Raw genomic sequence first — 18,863 nt, 5'->3', positions numbered from 1 at the left:
GCAACAAAAGGGTGGTGGGACGTAGAGGACAGACACCCACCCACCCCAGGCCACATCAGATCAGTCACAATGTAGTCATATTTCATAAAATGTAACAAACGCGTAACGGCATCAAAGAGTTTACAGTAAGTCACCTTGATGTGTATCCAAAAGGGCACAAAGAAGTTAAAAACATAAGACATTTTTATTGCTTTCTGCTCATAAAACGGTTAAAAATTCCATTCTGAAAATCTGAGACATCAAAGCATTTCAAAAGGTAAACCATTTTTTTTTTTTTATCTTTGAGAACAACTCTAAAGAATTTTTTGTCTCAACTATATCACATTCAAAAATTTCACCAAGCCTAAGAGTCAACATGTAAAGTATAGGTGTCAAAATGCCCATAAATATTGATAAAATAGGTACAATCTAAACTGTGTTCCCAAAAAAACTAAATAAAATTCCCAGGATTAGTGAAAAAAGTAAACCTCAGCATCCTCCATACATACAATACCTAATCCATTTATATAATACATGTAATAACTAACCAGAGAGACTCTCACAACACAGAGGCTGGTGTTGGGTTTTGAGAGACACTGTCCCCTGCTGGTCAAACCAACAGCTAATAAATCTGCTGATACAGCAGCAAAGGCAAACCGTGACACAGTGTCACCAACACATTAAAGATGAGATACAGCTGATAAACAAAATATAAAAACTGACACCATTAATGATTGCATAGATTGATGGTCACAGTCGCTTTTTTGAAAATATTCCGAAACTATTCTAAGCTTATGCATTCAAAAGGTTTGGAAATTACTTTTGGTAAAGTTAAATAGTGTGCCTGTACTTATAAAATATTGCACTTCCCCACATAGATTCTTTATAATTCACAGTTTGATTGGTCAAAGGCAGAAGTTTCTCCTAGTGAGTGTCATGTCATTCAAAAGTCTGGCATTGAACAAGGTATAAAGCTTTCTTTTTAGTGTATTTTTGTAGGAATGAGTTGTTCTCAGACTCTGTAAACTCCAACACTGAGATCATTACCTCACTCGCATATTCCCTGTGTAACCTGTAGATCCATAGATAGACAAGGTACTCTGTCGTATTTGCTCCAAATAACAACTTCCTCTCATCAACTAACATAACACTGGTGCAGACTGGACCACCAACACATGGAAGTAAGATTCCCAATCTTAAAATAGTGGTACAACCAAAGAGTGGAAAGCGTGGGTAATCCACAGAGAAAGAGAGAGAGCACTTGATCGACCTGGAGCAGAAAGGAGGAAATTACATCACAGTTACAATATAATATTTCAAAAAAACTCCGTTGACTTTCACATCACTTACTACTTGTCTTTGCAGTCAAAAAACTGCACAAAATTGGACCCTGATATATTGGTCATTAAACACAGCTTCAAGCAAAGTTCCCCCTGGACACGGTGCAGACAGACTCGTCACCTTCTCCGGTCTCTTTCCACGGGGCAACCTGACCCATGTACCAATGGGCAAAGGGGCTGAATTGCAAATGCCTTTAATCCAAGATGCACATTTGAAGTGGCTCAGTTTTTAAAAAGGTTAGGAAAGGCAGCGATGAGGAGGAAAAGTCACTGGATTTTAGACAGTCCACTGGCCAGGAGGAGTCTGAAGGGGACGGTGGAGCGTGACACAGTTAAAGGCAGTCTGTGGAGACCTGCAAAAAAAGAAAAAAAAAGGACCATAACATTATGCACAATCACAAGGTGGAACGCTAAACTTGCAAAGCTAAGGAAAATAGTGATTTAGGTGAAATGAAAGTCTATTAATCACAGAACAAAAGTAAATTGGGAGGCAATGGGAAAGTGCAGGAGAGCCGCCATGGTGCAGAGATGCTATCTGTACTGTGAGAACTGTGTGTGTGTGTGTGTGTGGCGTGTCAATGCTCAGAGTGCTTGTTTGTGTTGGGTGGAGGGTGTGTGTGCTGCGAGGGGTCTAGGGCGGTGTGCCTGAAGGTCCCCAAGTGGACCTGACTCTCCTCTTGTCCCTTTACACTTTCCTGAAAGAATTGTATTCTTTCTATCTAAGGAAGAGAGACCAGCCCATAGGGAAATAAGGGGCCCAAAGTTGTGGAAACTTATGACATGGCTACCCGAGTGCAATGAATTTCCCAACACAATCTCAAAGACTTAAAAATATATGCATACAAAGTACTTTCACTTTGCTTAGTTAAATAAAAAAATTAAAGTAGACTGACCAAAGGCACGGATAAGCTCTCTCTGTACTGCCCAGGTGACCGTCTTGATCAGGGAGGCAGAGGTGAGACCAGCAAACAGCATGTTGTACAGGAATACAATGTAGAAGTTCCCAAGCCAGTTATACCGACCAAAGTCTCCCAGTAGATCGAAGCGGGTGATCCCTAACACAATGGAACCAAAGCGAAAAACAATGTTTTACTTGTGAATGAACTGCTCAAGCCAGGCCTCACCTGCAGCTACAGTATTCATGGCTTACAGATGCCCTCTTGTGGGGCATTACTAAAACTACAAGTAAAATGTTGATTCAGCAACTCTTGTCATTACATACTGTCGATGCTGGGTCCCAATTCCATACTACATAATAGATGTACACATTATGTGCCATTTACCACTTCACAAATTTCAAATAGAAAGAACAGACTGAACAGACAGATTTAATACTTGTTTTGGAGTTTTCCATGATCTTCTTTGAACTGTCTCACAATTTATTTAACGATTTGCAGCTGTAAGTAGCTTACTACTTTCATTTGTTTATTGCATTGTGGGACAATAGTGTACAACTCTCAAACTCTCATTTTTAGTATACTTAATGTTTCACTGTGAACAAACCACATACTCAAAATCTGCAAATATTTAGTATGTAGTATGGAAATGGGACCTGGCTGTAGTCTTTGATAAATAATTGTCCTACTTGGTGAATGTCCTTACCAATTGTGCGTGAAAAGACTGGCAGTGCTGAGCTCAGGATAAGCAATGAAACACAGTTACCAATTATCTGAAAAAGACAAACAGAAATGTAGATGTCAACACAGAACATCACTAGTTCCTGGTTATATCTTAATGTGAGATAAGATACATGCAAAGGTTAGCGATCAGATACCTGTGTGAGGTTGGTGTCCTGTGCATGAGGCAGGAGGCCAGTGAAGAGAGGAGAACTATAGAAGCCCACCACTGAGGACACCATCAGATAGCTGAAATTAATTTTAAGGACAACATGGAAAGAAGACTTATCACAGAGATAGTAAATAATAATATCCAGAAAGTAAATTATCAATGATTTGTTTTTAATGTATGGATGTAACAGCACAAGTCAAGATAACACACTGGTCAAATATCAAAAGGTAGTCTGTAAGTGGCTTAGTCAGAGCCAAATGGACATGACGTGAAGTTAAGTCACAGGTGAATGGGATGAAAGGATACAGGATGAGGACTACTTGAACTGCAGCGCCCAGTGAGCCAAACATGGAGAAGGAGGCCATCCCCAGATGAGGGTCCTAAAACAACAAAAATAACAATCATCAGTGTACACAGAAGACTAGCTTTGAGCACACCAAGCATGAAATGTTCACGAGTTCTTTCTGGCTAAATCCTCACCTCCATTCCTCTAGGCATAGCAGTCTCATCCAGGAGCAACTCCAACACATTGAAACAGACCATCAGTACACACATCACCTGAAGAGACATGAACAGTAATTATACTACAATTAAAACAACTATCTGTGTTTATAAATGAGAGTTCAAACTAGGGATGGCGAAAACTAAAAATTTTCTTGACCGGTCACCAAGCCTCATTAACCGGTTGAAACCGGTTAACTGTTTAGTTTAAAATATGCTACGCTATTTCAAATAACAGCCATTTCGAGCCGCGCCTGCAATTTCTCAACAAATTTAAACATGTAGAAACCGATATTTCAGTCTGCTCTGCATGCGCTGTCCACTCGCTGTGCAAACAAAGCTCTACTCTGCAAATAGCGACTTTACAAACGAGCTAAAACGAAAGCTGTCAGTTTGCAACGAATCTTGATTTTTGGACAAACTCTTGTAAACGTAGCTGCTGTCTAAACGAACCATCCTCTCCGCTGGAGCGGTAAACCTGTGGCTGTATTATAAGACCAAAACAAATACACGTGGCTACTTAATATGCACGTGAATTACATGTTTTCAATTTATTAAGCGACAACTGTACATGTAGTAACAGGTAGGCTATGTTATGAAAATATTGAGTATCCATTGCTACTGTAAAGGCAAAAAAAAAAAAATCCTACTTATCCCATGCTGCCACTGGGAAAAAAATACAAATAAAAAATAAAATAAATTCCCTATCGACCCATGACCTCAACAGACAACAAACCGGAACCAAACAATTTTTTTTTTTTTTATGCCTTATGAAAAATTTTGCGTGAGGGATTATTTCACTTCACAGAAAAAAAAATATTGGAATGAGATGGCTAACTGTAGTAGCGTTTATTCCAATATCTATAATTGCTTAATTTAGAGATCACTTTTTATTTTTTTAACCGACTAACAATAATTTTGACCGGTTAACGTTGAAACGGTCAACCACCGGTCAAACGGTCATCGGTTAACATCCCTAGTTCAAACAGCCTGTAGAATATATTAATAAATGAGTGTGTACCGTCAGTGCGAGGAGCACAAGCATGGCCAGTGGATAGCCCAAATTTCGCTGCCATGGGGACGCTTTCCTACGCATTTCTGTGAGGAAAGCAAGAAGAATAAAAAGAGAAAAGGAACAACAATAAATGAGTGTTCAGCAATAAATTACTATAAAATGTAATCACTGTGAGAAGCCCAGCAGAGAGCAGCCGGTTCAGTCAATCTCACCTAGGGCAATGCGCTTGCTCCGGACTGTTTGGTACTCTTTTTTCATCCCCTCCATGTTCAGCTTGACCCAGCATGACGTTGTACTGCTACCTTCAATCAGACAACAACATGATAGAGTCAGTCAGCTTTAAATTTAATCTTCAGAAAATGCCGGGAGAGGGTTCATAGTGACACACTTACAGTTCAGTTTCCTGGAGAGCGAGTCTTCCTCAAATGTGGTGCAGCTCAGAATATCTTCGACATCTTCCAACAGCTGAGGGAGATAAGAGACATCAATCAATTTGGAAACTACAGTTCACAGCCACAAGACGAATGTTAATGTAAATACTAATCTATGCAAAGTGGGAAGTTTAGTCACTAGCTCTGCGACTCACCCGCGGTTTGACCATTAGGCTGCCAGTTACACTGAACATTCGAGACAACCCAAAGGGAGTGCACACTGAGGAGGGAAACACACAGATGGTAATACACAAGTGCCATATGTAGGATTGTATTTTAGCTGCTCAAGAAACTGTGATTGAAATATTCGTACACAAAAGCAGCAACACTCCAAACAGAGAGATACCCGAATACAGGTAGGGAAGGTAATACTCCCATAGGTCTGAAATTCAGAAAAGGAGAGTATGAAAAACTACATTAAAAACTGTAAAACCAATGGTTACAGAGAGATCTTTAGGTATAATGCATGTGACTCACCATAGAGGCTCTTCCTGGCTATGTTGTCGTGGAGGAGGGCTGATGCCACCCACACAATGCCCAGCACAAGCAGAGCCAGCAGCAACAGCAGCACAACTGCTTCATACACTCGTGCCATAACCCCCTACACAAACAAAACAGATAATCTGTGATGTGCTGTCAATTTATAGTCAAGTTCTTTATTAAATGGTTCTGGAGTCTCAAGGTGCCATTTGTGAGGAAATGCCAAAACTGGTACCTTTCTGGACCCCGCAAATCCCTCAGACTCCGTGAAGAAGTAGGCAAAGGGCATGAGGAAGACCAGGGACAAATTGGAGAAAAGGAAAACTAGGTTCCACAATCCTGACAAGGGAGAAAAAGAGATGTTCCAATGTTAGTTTTCAGTGCAAACATTCATTATGGATAAAACGGCAGTGAAGCATCTCAGCAGTACCACTGTGAGGTATAGTCCGACCAAGCAGTGTAGCATGACATGACTGGCTATGCAGTCACACGTGCTAATTAACAAGAATGTGCAAGAATTGAAAAGGAATTGAAAAATGTGAAAATCTGAGTTTATCATCAAAATGTTTCTTACATGAAACAACACTACAGGCCTGGTTTACTTTTGGGCTTCAAAACTAATTAATTTACATCTTAGTTGATCAATTGAAACAATACATTAGATTAGGGTTTGAGTGCTCAACTGAGGTAAACCGCAGCCGTTGGGAAACTGTAGGAATATGCACTGCAATGCACTGCACACTGCTAAGTCAAGCCACTCTGTCCATGATAATTATCTGTTTGGACACAGGCCTGTAGTGTATCGATTTGGAGGTTAATACCAGTGATCCAGTTTCAGACAATAATGCCTACAGCTGTTTCACAGGTTTTTATGATTATCAACTGTTTGGTGTTGTCGACTAACAAAAACAAAACAATAGGATGTACCGTGGATAAGAGATCCATTGAGCCACTGCATGTAGTAGCTCTGGGGGAAGGTGAGCAGCACCTCGTTGGACAGAATGGAGATGGGGAGAAGGAGCACGGCACACACTGCAACAGACAGGGTGAACGTACACAGCCACAGCCTGGGAGAAGGATAAAGACAAGCTATCAGTGAGGTCACTGTGTGTTTGTGTTGAGCCTCAGTCTAACAGCACAGCCTATGTGAAAGGCTAGGGCGGCGAAGGGAAGTCATTGCCAGCGTGTAGGGACGCGTGTAGGGACAAAGGGCGGAGTGACACTGAAGTACCCACTACACACGGACTAAGGTATCTGCTCAATCATTCACACGGACACTAATCAAAGGGAGTGAGACCATATCACTGTAGATCAGTTAATCATTAGAGGATTTCACTTACGCAATTTTGTTGACGGTGGCATCTTCAATATCATCTGAAAAAGAGTAGAGAAATAAGTCGGATTTACTGCATTACAAAAGGTGATTCAGACCATTTGTTTTTACATGTATGTTTTAACAAGGGTAAGTTGCCACAGACATAGGCAACGTGTTTGCTGTAACTGCTTAAACGCAGGTTATTCTGAGTGCAACCAGTGTTTGAATAGTAACAGAAAGTCTGTGTTGGTAGAAGTTGTGTGGGGCCACACACACACACACACACGGGAGTGAGCATGTTAGGAACATTCTGTTCAAGCAAGACCAACACTCTAGTAAAAACGGAAGTATATAAGTAGGAAACTGCAAAGAGCAAAGTATTTAGAGCATAAAAAAAAAAGACATATCTGTAATGTTACTAAATGCACTAAACACTCTGTAAAACCCCAAAAAGGTTAAGTTCATGCAACATGAGATATATATATATCTATCTATCTATCTATCTATCTATCTATCTATCTATCTATCTTTAAAAATGTACTGTGTGAATTGCTGTACATTGCCAAGTAATGTGCACCACAGTACACAATACTGTAATTTCTTCTTCTGCAAATATTAGCACAGCTTTCTAATAATGAGGTAAAGCCTGAGGAGCAAAAAACAGTTCTTGACTCCTTATAGTCAAAAACAACTCTGGAGAGAGGTATTGCACAATCGGCATTTAGCTACAGGGCACAACTGTTTTGCTTGTTGTTGATGCACAGGCAACATTTACAACAGTGGGTTAACACATAGCAGGTCATGCCCTCCGGAAAAAAAAAAAGCTGGCCATCTCCCAGGTTTCAGCCCAGCCCAGCCACAGCGGACAAGAGAGACCTGGCTAGTTGGACATCCTTCATCTGCTTCCAATAGTGGCAAGTAATTTAATTTATTTTGTGACTGAAAGCCCAGTCAGTCACCCCACAGAACTTTAAACATCTTCTTAGCGAACATACTTAGATCAAAGTACATGACGTATGTTGCACTTATGCAAATGCTTGACAGCTACAGAGTTGTTACTTGTCAATACTGTGGTGACAAAAAAATATATATTTTTCAACTGTCAAAAATAAGAGCCAGTAACAGAGTATTGACAGATTAAGCCAGTTTCATTATGTTGTTGGTTGTATAATATACGCTTGTTGAGAAAAAAAAGATCTCCTTTGAGATTTGTTGTCTCATTAGAGGGGCCTTAAGCTACAACTCAAAAGCACAACTCTGTTTTTCTTGTAGCAACATTCTTCACTGCCCATCCACCACTTCTGATCCACAGGGAGACCCACTGAAGAGGAGGTTACATGTTACAAAACACGCCTTCTGCACCTCTGGACTGCTCCAGCCAAGGTCCAGAGCCTTGGGTTAAAATTTGCAATCCTGTCAGTGTGTCAACTTAAGCTATATTTACATGTAGGCAAACACAGAAAACAGCTATTATTAAAATCAAAGAAAATATCTATGCATACTAAAATAGTTTTTCATTAAATTATTTAAAAGTATGATGCCATTAAAACCATTGTGTGTAAAAAAAAATAGTAAGGTTTGTGAAATAAGCAATATTAAATGTTATTGTTTAACAAAGATTTCATCTAGCTTTAATATGAATCTTCTAGTTAGGCTAAAATGAAACCCCAGCACCTGTGCTTGTTTGAACAGTTTGGCCTCCATACTCCAAAAAATTCCAAAACACCAATGTAATCAGTATACTTGTCAACACCATCAATTCCCCTCCAGGCAATTCTCCATAAGCCTTTGAAGGAAATCTTTCTCATGGAAGTGACTTTGTCTGTGCACCTGTAAAAATCCAGGAACTCACCTGTGACAAACTCAGCAGTCTTCTTGAAATGGGTAAGTATGAGGTAGGACACCATGTAAAGGCATGTAAACAGGAGTACACAGATCTGCAGAAGAGACAGAAAGGAAAAAAGGAGAAAGTGTTATTCCTTGTACTTGTTTACACAACTAATCACATAAAGGAAGTGCAGCCTTGTAAACAAACTGTCATGTTCTGTCCAATACTACCGATAAGCAACGCATTTATTTAAGTTGGCTCACATCTCTGACTTAGTATATTCTGATAAGTCTTAAAAGTGGGGGTGGATAGATATGCAGCCCAGATACCAAAAACATCCGGAATAGAAAAAGCATAGGGCCTCTCCCTATGCTTTTTCTATTCTAGCTGCAACAGATTTGTTCTTCATAGAATAATCTGTTTTGTGCAAATAAATAGCAGGAAATAAACAAAAGAGGAAAGGTATTGCTACAAATGCAAACAGCCATTCATTCACCATTCTGCCAAGGTCAAGAGAGACAGATGGAGTCTGAAGATTACCACTTTATTCCAACAAAGAGTGAAATGGGTGACAGTGACAAACTAGGAGGGATTAAGGGCAGTAAAAGAAAGAAGGGTAATACTAGTGACAGACCCCATACTGCTTGTAAAGATCATTGTCTGACATTATACTAAATCTACCAACAAATTTAGGCTAAACCTATATTCACTCAGCAATCTGCTGTCTGGCAAAGCTTCTTCGACAGCAAACACCTAACACACACACACACACACACACACACACACACACACACACACACACACACACACACACACACACACACACACACACACACACACACACACACACACACACACACACACACACACACACACACACACACACACACACACACACACACACACACACACACACACACACACACACACACACACACACACACACACACAGGAAGTGACCTTGTCACAGCAAACAGATTGACAAGCACAGCCAAAACACATCTGTGCACAATGCCAAACTGGTGTTTCAAGAATTAGTATACAATTGAAAACTTGTCCCACACAAGTGCCTCTTTAAGTAAAACAATCCCCTTACTTTTAACATTTCTAACTAAATACTAAAGACTAAAAAGGTCTATAGCCACACTTTCTGCCCCATGAGGCTGCAGTGCTCATTTCACACCAGAAAACAAAGTTATTTCATGGGCAAATTTACTAGGCTATTTTATCTATTACCCCCACTGGACAAAATAAAGCCTTGTCAAAATCAAAAATGGTTTACTCTTTAGGATACCTCACTATCAGATAGTCTGGCTCAGCTCTACGTTGTCAGCCATGTTAGTGAGTTAGTGCTGGATGTGTAGGAGAAACATTCACTCAGTGTGTAAATTACACTTTATAACAATCAATATCTTCTTCAAAAGCAAAATAATCAATTGCCTATTAGTGTAACGTGCAACCTATAACATGCTAGAATACTATGTTAGCATTTGTTATCAAAGTACAGCTGAGGATCCATTCAACAGTGGAGATGTAGTGCACCAAGAGTTGGACTGACAGATGAATGAAATGATGTTGCCAGATCACAAAACATTTCCTCATGGGAGCTCCGAGGGAGCCCAGTAAGAGTTGCAGGATGTAGAAGTTTGACCCTGAGGTAGCAACAGCAGCAAACAAAGAGAGAGAGGCTCTCTGGCGAATGAAAGAAAATAGGGCTGAACGATTTTTGAAAATAATCTAATTGCGATTTTTGCGACACACACACACATTTTTTTACGGTGCACAGAGAGGAGCTGCCTCCAGCCCCCTCGTGAAGTTGCGTGCCGACACCGTCAACACTGCACTAGCTCAGAGAGGCTATCGTTACGTTAGCTGCTGGTGGTCTTGCCGTGGGATTAAATGTACTAATAAAACCGTTGAAACACCGCGGCCACGCTGCTTTGAAAGCTCCCCGAACCATCATTTATCAGTCTTATTGTTACCCCTCTTAGTGGCAGCTCCTCCACCCATATCTTTATAACGGAGCTAACCGCTAATCAGAGCTAGCTCGTTGCCAACCGAGCCTTCAGTTCTGCGTGCCTGTATCCATTAACTGCATGTATGGACTCGAGCCCGAACAAAACCCTTCATTTTATTAAAATGGCTGTAAAAGTTTTAAACTTCAACTCAGAATTGTTTGAATGACAGAGATCAGCTCAAGGTACAGTGTAGCGTTAGCGTGCTAAGTTGATGCTTTCTCTGCGTAGTGCAGACTGATTTGCTCTCGCGAGTCATCAAATCGAGACAAAATCGCAGCCTTTGCGATTAGGAAATCGCGTTTTAACATATCGCGATATTATCGCAAATGCAATTAATCGTTCAGCCCTAAAAGAAAACAAACCCAAGATATTCAATATTTTAAAGCATCCGGTTTCCATTAAAGTAATATTACAATAGTATAGACCAATGCATGTATTGCAAACAATAAAAAGTCCCAAAACAGTTAAAAGGGCCACATCAAAACTATTAATGGTGAGACATGGTACATTTACATCAGTGTTTCTATTATTCTAAATTCATAACAAAAAGGGTCATTTAATATGGATCACTAGGACATATGGGGTTGGGGTACGGGCATACACCCCTCCTCCTGTGCGGCTCCAGAAAGTGCAAGATGTTGAACCACTTTAGAATGTAAATATATACACAATTTTATTTTAAATTTACATAACATGTAATCTGTTGATAAATACAGTGTTGTACTGTGTAAGTGGGAATGATCAAAAGACACACACTAGCTGCATCACACAAACAACAATGGACGCTACATAACAACTAATCAGCTCAGTCTGCAAAATTGTACAATTATGCAGTCCAATTTGCTATGGTTAGGGCTTAATCCAACAGAAGGAAAAGCAGGGAACAAAAGGATGGGTTTTGGGTAAGAAATAGGTCCACATATGTGGGGACACATTGGCGATTGGCAATGCTGAAACAATGAAGCTCAAATGTTTTCAAACATGTTTCCTAACGTTGTAGTTCCTGTATTCATTTAAACTTTAAATTTTAAAGTAATGGGAGTTTGGCAGTGGCACAACATGCCTTGAACATTTTATTGTATTCTATTATTTTAGGGGCACCAAGCCTCATGTCCAGCTAAACACGTTCAGGCAAAGCATGACGGCCTTTTTTTTTTTTTTTTTTTTTTTTTTAAATAGGTAAGAGGATAGATTAGGCAAGACCTATTCCAGAAATAACTTAAAATGTTGCATGGGTAAAGCCATCCTAATCCAAAAGAAGGTAGGCAGCTGCAGTATGTAAGCGTTTAAGAGAGTAAGAGTTTTGATCATTTTGCTGGAATGTGTCATGCAATATTTGATAACTTAGAGATAAAACATTTCAGAGAAGCAACAACTGAAATTCCATCTAGATAACAGTGTCCTTAAGAATAGAAAACGAATGACAACAGTGACATTGACAACGTTCCCACTGAAAAAGAGATTATACAGCCTCTCCTTAAATACTGAACTAAAACAAAGTAAGAAGCAGATTCGATCCAACGCTCCCATTAAAAATGACATATCTAAGAACTCCCACAGAAAGTGATCCTAAGAAAAACACATTTGTAGTGGACTATTGCATGCTCTAATCAGTCTTAACCACGTCTGTTATAGATAACATGGTACTCAAACAACTTATCTCAGGGTGACTTGATATCTTAATGCATGCTGATGCTAGGTGCTCCATGTGAGCACCTAGCTTGTAACCATGTCCATTATGACCTTTTGTCCTGTTGATCATTGATCCTTCTCGATCCCTCTAAGCTCAGGGTATGGGTTACGGGTGTTTAGTCCTGGCTCTAACGTTTACACCATCTCACATAGACAATTTATTGAACCCACACCTCTTACACTTGCCAGATGCTCTGATATAAAATGATTTACAAATGTTACATTAGCTCAAGTAAAGAGATAATTTGGCCTGAATTTAATTTTCCTAGTACTTAGTTGTGGGTCCACATTTGGCCAATATATACATTTTGAGCTGTGCGTTTACTTGATATTGTTTTGCCCATATAAAAAGGAACAGTCAATATTATCTTTTCATAATTTGGAAAGAATTACTGTTGACTTACAGGAATCTGGCATCAACTGGTGCTACTGTGAGGCTTCTGACTAAAAGCTGTATAAAGTCAATACTTCAAATAAACACTGCCTTTTTTCCTGCCAGTCAAACACAAGATTTTACCATTCGTCTGTGCTCCAACATTACACAGAGTACTATGATTATGAAAATGAGCCTGTCTGTATCCTGAGCACTGAGAGATCACTGCAGGACTGCGCTCTTCTGGCCTTCGCAATGTATGTCCTGTGACTCTGCAGTAGGATCCCCCAAAGTAGTTATATAGGCCTCTGTCTCAGATTATAAGAATTAATATAATACACACAATATTTTAATATCCAAATGGTTTACAAATGCATTTCATGAAAAGACCAGCCTGATCAGTTTCTGGATGCTCAGACATAAGAGTGTTTGCAGCTTGTCGGTTTAGATCAGTAATCACCAATATCTTCTTTGAAAACATGCTTGGTTTAATGAGATACTTATTATTATTATTATACAAATTAACAGTAATATTTTAATACACCGATCAGTAATATTTTAATACACCGATACATGTTTATGGGTATCTAGGAACCTTTCCATGACTGTATAAGATGCAAAATTTATATATACACTGTATATATAAAGCATTTTCTACTTTTTGATGTGTACTGCTCAAATTAGTTTAATTTAAATGAGACACTCCTCTATCTCCCCCTCTTTTACATTTTGTTTTTCATGTCCTGTATTGAAAAAGCTCAGGTTAAAAAAGACACACAGCTTATGCTCAGCCTCGAGCCAATTAATAACCAGAGATATAGGGGCAGCTGATCTGCCTGACAAGGAGCACTGAGAAGAGATGGTGAGCTGGAGTCTTGAGTCCAGCCAGTGGCTTAAGAAGAGGGTGTTGACTAATTGTATTGTGTCAAAGGGACAATAACAAAACAAGGGCATAATAATATGGGGTGCTTTATTTGCTGATTATGTAAAGTTAATTCTACACAATTAAAAATATGACTGCTACTTGACATGGGATTGTCTAGAGGATGAAATCAGCTCTGCCTGTGATACCTAATGTTTGCGGACTGATCTAGTCACTACAACTTGAAAGACGGAGAAAAGTGTTAGTGTTGTGGAGCCAAGTCAGTTTCAAAAACACCTTAAATTGCCTCAGACTATTTGGCTTTGGATGTTTTTACAATTGAATATTGACTCATCCTCTTTTGCAGTACTTGTACAATTTGAGTGTAGTGCTTTTTGTTATCAATGTTGACTGTTGAATGTATGGACAAATTGAGGAGTCAGTCCACTGATTCTAATATGCAGCAGAAAATATGTTGTTTGACACGGTTCCTTATGCAACATTGTATCAGCAACATCTCCGATCTCAGGAAATGAGCAGTCTATGAAATCAAAAATGGTTAGGGTTAAAGCTCAGTATCCGTATGCATTGCTGTAACAGAACTGATCTTGCTGGCAAGTCTGAAGTTCAACAGGGTGTTGGTGTTGCACAAAACAGAAGAAAAAAAAATCAGCACAGTAAAAGGTAAAATACGTCATTAACAGTATAGTCAAAATGAAAAATGTGAAGTAAGGTGATCCAAACCATAGCAAACAGATAATTTAAGTTTTGAGGAGGAGGTCCCGGTTCGCTAGAAACTCAAAGGAAGAGCCCCAGATGCTGAGTAAGCTCCTTAGTGTTCTTGTGCCACAGCACGACCAGCTGCATCCGTGCAATAATTGGATAAAAACTGGAGCGCAGCCAACTGCCAGAACACTCAAACATTAAATTACCTAAAAGCCAAGTTATACTTATTATTTACATAGCTATAACGTTAACTGTTGGCCATAGCTGAAATATGAGACTTTTGGCAACTTAATGGGAGAGTTGAGCAACCGCTCTGCGAAACATTTAATTAAACGACGTGGCTTTCTTGACCTCATTTAGATGTGTATTGTCAGAGGCGACCCCTCATTATGCATATTAACCGACGGTTACATTAGTACAGCGTTACTTACTATGGTCTCCCGGACACGGTTGTGGAAAAGTTGCTCTCTAACCGACACGTCGTCCGTTTCCATTCTCCGAAACCATAACAGTATCCTCAGGCTTAAAAACGATGGTTAAAAAGTTAAAACACGGGGCATCTTGTAAGTAATGCAGTGGATGTGCGGCTGTCTAGTCCGTCTGCATTTAATCAACTGAGCTAGCCTGCTGCTAGCTAGCTACGCTCCGATACAGACGAATAAGGAGGGGTCGTCAGGGGGCGTGGCCACACAGTTGGAGGAAGCACGGAGAGCTAACAGGTAGCTGTTAATCACATGGATGTATTAAGAGAACGGTTAATCATCACTATAATTAATACTTTAGGTTCATCATCATATGTTATTAATATCCAAAGGTGTGTGTACACCTTACATACCGGAGATTCCGATTAAACATTAAAAAGTACTTTGAGATGTACACATATATTGTCACTGTTTTGTGCTCTATGTAGGACACGCCTAGCTAAATGTTGAGCTTTTCTTACTTTTTATTTTTCTTAACATTTTCTGCTTAAGTACATCTGTAAGTAGGAAGTAAGCACAGCCCTGTACTTTGCAATTCTAATTCAATTCAATTTTATTTATAGTATCAAATCATAACAGGAGTTATCTCAAGACACTTTACAGATAGTGTAGGTCTCTAGACCACACTCTATAATTTACAAAGCCCCAACAATTAATTTAGTGTGACAGTGGCGAGGAAAAATTCTGAGGTACTTATCCTACTTTACTGAAATATTTTCATATGCCACATTATACTTCTACTCCACTACATTTGAGAGGGAAGTGATGGACTATGTTTTACTCCTCTAGATGTATAAGACATTAAATCACCCAACAGCAGTTAAAACTAGCTCCACAGTCCACATTAGTAAGAATAATCAAAAAAAATATATATATATATATATATATATATATATATATATATATATATATATATATATATATTTATATATGCACATACTGTATATGCACAATTACACTTTCCTCATAACACTTACTGTATGTAGGATACTTTTAAGTGAGTAAGTAGCCTAAGTAAAATTTGAGTTATACTTATATTGCGGTATTGTTACTTTCACTTGCTGTATGCAAATATATATACTTCTTCCACCCCTTGTTTTAATATAGTTTTCATGGAATACATTTAGGATTTCTATGATATTTGTTTTCCATTGTTGGGATGGAATTTACAATAAGGCTTTATTTTTGGGTTTATTCTTAATTTGTGTATACCTCTGTGTTTGCAATAGTTCTTTAAAATGTTTACAGATCAACTTCAGGTATTCTTTATAGCATTTAAATCAGTGTTCTATCTCGCACAAATGTCCCTGTTAGACCTTTTCCTCACCTTAACAAGGAACCTAAATGGTGATGAGACAGCGTCATTTCTTTGTCATGATCCAAAGTCCAACTGTTGCAACAACTTGCAACAACTTCAGCTACGGAAAGGACAGGAAAGGATTTATCGGGAAAAGGACTTAAAATTATGGGTTCAGTAAGTAACCTAGTTTTCATTAGACAAAGAAAATACATTTTAAATGTATTTTTTTTAAAGTAAATAGATTGATCAGTCTGATAAAGCCTTTCGATTAACTGTGGATTGGTTTATAGAGAAATGTTGGGGCCTACCATCTGACCATTCTGACTTTTTGTACATTTTATGTTTTCTTTAAAAAACACATGGACAGTTACCGCCTGCTATTTTTTGTATTATGTAACGGCTTAAAATGACAATTTCCATCATGAGCTATAAATCCCTCTTAATATATTATTTAACCAGGGAAGTGGATCACCAACATTTAAAATCCCTTTGCCAAGATACCAGCAGCACACAGATCATAGAGAAAACACACCAAATGTATAACACTAAAATAAAAGTGATGGGAGGACATGCGATCAAAATGTGTGATGTGATTAAAAGCATAAAGTAAATAGCTATCAGCAGTTGATATGGCATAAAAAAAGACTCAGAGATTGAAACTTAACTCTTCTGTTACTTCATTGCAGGCACTTACGAAGGATGACTAATATTCACCTGTACAGGGACTGATCCACTGAGGCCAAAGGATGGTAAAAAGTGTCATGGTAGCCTATGCCCTGTGGGCAGCAGGTGGGCCTTTGGGCCTTCACCATTTATATTTAGGAAGAGACAGCCATGCTCTGTTATGGATGCTAACCCTGGGAGGATTTGGGTTTGGCTGGGTCAGAGACGTCATACGTATTCCTGCATATGTTGGTCAGGCCAATCAAAATGTAGAGAAAGAGAGAAAAACACCTCCCACCATGGTTCCACCTGTAAGCCCTGTCAGATTTGCTGGACAGGTGTGTGTTGGAATCTACTTTGGCACAGTGGCTCTGATTGGACTGAACTCCCTCAGTTTCTTCTACTTGATCGTCCTGCCTTTATGTGTGGGTGCAGGGGTACACCTGGTGTCCTGTATTGGCCAGCAGACTTCTGATCTCCAAAAAACCTTGACTACTTGTCTCATAACCTCCCCAATATTTTATGGCAGTGCCTTATCACCTCTTCCTATAAGCCTGGCTGCCAGTGTCACTGCTGCACAGTACCGCAGGGTCAAACCTCCACAGCCACCTGGGAGCTCACAGAAACTAGGTGAGATGATCTCACAAATATAACAATACCATCTGATTTACTATTACACCATGGTAACACTACTTGTAACACTACTTATCTCTAAATCTTTAAGACCCACTAAAATTACATCTATTTCAATCTTTTATCCAGGTCCACGGCTTTACAGGCTCGGTCTAGCCTGGCTGGCCTTCTCTGCTCCACTGGGTTACTCTATTTTCCATAACACCACAGCCACACTGTACTACCTGTCTGACTGTGTAGCAGCGCTGCTGGATATGTTCTGGTTCCTGCCTTGGCTCAGAAATGTCTTTGAGTACATTCTTTTAATACCATATCGACTCTTGTGTGTTCTCACTGGAGGGGGGTACTATGAAGACGCGTGGAGGAAGGTGCTGGAGATACTGCTCAAAGAGTACACTGAGAGAGAAAAAGAGGCACTGCAGGTGAGCATGCTCACAACTCTGGAAAGTCTATATAATAATAATAATAATAATAATAACTTTTTATTTATTTAGCGCCTTTCATGAAACCCAAGGACACTTTACAGAATTACAGTGGCTATACTAACGGAGGTTGTAGGCTGTGGTGAACAAGTGGTGTTTTAGGAGTTTAAAAAAAAATGTCCAGGGATGTAGCATGTCAAATATCTGCAGGGGGGGTGTTCCAGAGGGATGGGGCTGCAACACTAAACGCTCTGTCTCCAAAGGTACAGAGTCTGGTGTAGGGAATGGAGAGCAGGCCAGCGTCTGAGGGCCGCAGGTTTCGTGGTGGGGTGTATTGATGGGGGAGGTCGGAGAGGTGCAGTGGGGTCAGGGCATGGAGGGATTTGTAGGTGAGAAGGAGAGTTTTATGCAGGACTTAATTGGGAGCCAGTGAAGGTGGATGAGGGTCGGGGTGATGTGCTGCCACGTCTTGGTGTGGGTGAGGACCCTGGCGGCAGAGTTATATAACAAGCTTAACGTGCCACTTATATTATATAAGTGGCATGTTAAGCACGCTATACTTCAAGGCCTATACTGTGCATCAGTCTGAACATTTTCAGTGAGTAAAGTAATTTTTCTGGCATTGTCATAATATCCAAACTGTGTATCTTGAAATGATTGTGTTGCAGGTACTGTCATTGGAAGTAGAGGCATCTCTAGAAGACATAACGCGCAGCTATAGGGAGCTGGTCAAGACATGGCATCCAGACCACAACCCCAGCAAGGATGCTGAGGCCATGTTTATGAAGATCCATGAGGCTTATGAGGTCCTTCTACAACGGCACAAACCTCGTCGATTCAAATAATTGCCCCCCCCACCTCCCACATTTCCAACTGACTGGCGTGTTCAGTTGCGAGGGCACAGTGAGACTCTTGATCACATTGTTTTTTAGTCAGTTTTATATTGTTCATGGAAAATAAATCAAGAGCATGCACACAGTCTCGCGCAGCATTTCACAGCTGTCTGATTGGTTAC

General features: G+C 39.7%; 2 protein-coding genes across 3 annotated transcripts; one reads left to right on the top strand and one right to left on the bottom strand.

The window, feature by feature from the left end:
* Positions 1–165: 165 nt before the first annotated feature.
* lmbr1l (limb development membrane protein 1-like) lies at positions 166–15,052 on the bottom strand. The gene is made up of 17 exons (XM_028583621.1): positions 14,780–15,052; positions 8,702–8,786; positions 6,875–6,908; positions 6,462–6,601; positions 5,770–5,873; positions 5,532–5,655; positions 5,368–5,436; positions 5,210–5,274; positions 5,016–5,088; positions 4,836–4,925; positions 4,630–4,706; positions 3,588–3,665; positions 3,414–3,487; positions 3,094–3,184; positions 2,922–2,988; positions 2,213–2,374; positions 166–1,672 (listed from the first exon to the last, which is right to left on the bottom strand). The coding sequence occupies exons 1-17, from the start codon at positions 14,840–14,842 to the stop codon at positions 1,587–1,589; spliced, it is 1,482 nt and encodes a 493-aa protein (XP_028439422.1). The 5' UTR covers positions 14,843–15,052; the 3' UTR covers positions 166–1,586.
* Positions 14,660–18,829, top strand: dnajc22 (DnaJ (Hsp40) homolog, subfamily C, member 22). 2 transcript variants are annotated; one of them, XM_028583623.1, is made up of 5 exons: positions 14,660–15,067; positions 16,145–16,304; positions 16,817–17,423; positions 17,556–17,848; positions 18,517–18,829. In XM_028583623.1, the coding sequence occupies exons 3-5, from the start codon at positions 16,877–16,879 to the stop codon at positions 18,691–18,693; spliced, it is 1,017 nt and encodes a 338-aa protein (XP_028439424.1). In that variant the 5' UTR covers positions 14,660–15,067; positions 16,145–16,304; positions 16,817–16,876; the 3' UTR covers positions 18,694–18,829. The 2 variants fall into 2 exon arrangements, with proteins under 2 accessions (XP_028439424.1, XP_028439423.1); XM_028583622.1 differs by lacking the exon at positions 16,145–16,304.
* The last annotated feature ends 34 nt before the right edge of the window (positions 18,830–18,863 follow it).

Source organism: Perca flavescens, chromosome 7 (genome assembly GCF_004354835.1).
Source record: "Perca flavescens isolate YP-PL-M2 chromosome 7, PFLA_1.0, whole genome shotgun sequence".
NCBI classification, from domain to species: Eukaryota; Metazoa; Chordata; class Actinopteri; order Perciformes; family Percidae; genus Perca; species Perca flavescens.
This window is presented reverse-complemented; position numbering and strand designations above follow the sequence as displayed.

Coding starts and splice junctions, on each gene's coding strand:
- dnajc22 (XM_028583622.1), top strand. CDS start 16,877: ATGGTAAAAAGTGTCATGGTAGCCTATGCCCTGTGGGCAGCAGGTGGG. Junction 17,424..17,555: donor TGGGAGCTCACAGAAACTAG/GTGAGATGATCT, acceptor TCTTTTATCCAG/GTCCACGGCTTTACAGGCTC. Junction 17,849..18,516: donor GAGAAAAAGAGGCACTGCAG/GTGAGCATGCTC, acceptor ATTGTGTTGCAG/GTACTGTCATTGGAAGTAGA.
- lmbr1l (XM_028583621.1), bottom strand. CDS start 14,842: ATGGAAACGGACGACGTGTCGGTTAGAGAGCAACTTTTCCACAACCGT. Junction 6,909..8,701: donor GACTGCTGAGTTTGTCACAG/GTGAGTTCCTGG, acceptor ACTCTTTTTCAG/ATGATATTGAAGATGCCACC. Junction 5,275..5,367: donor TGGAGTGTTGCTGCTTTTGT/GTACGAATATTT, acceptor TTCCCTCCTCAG/TGTGCACTCCCTTTGGGTTG.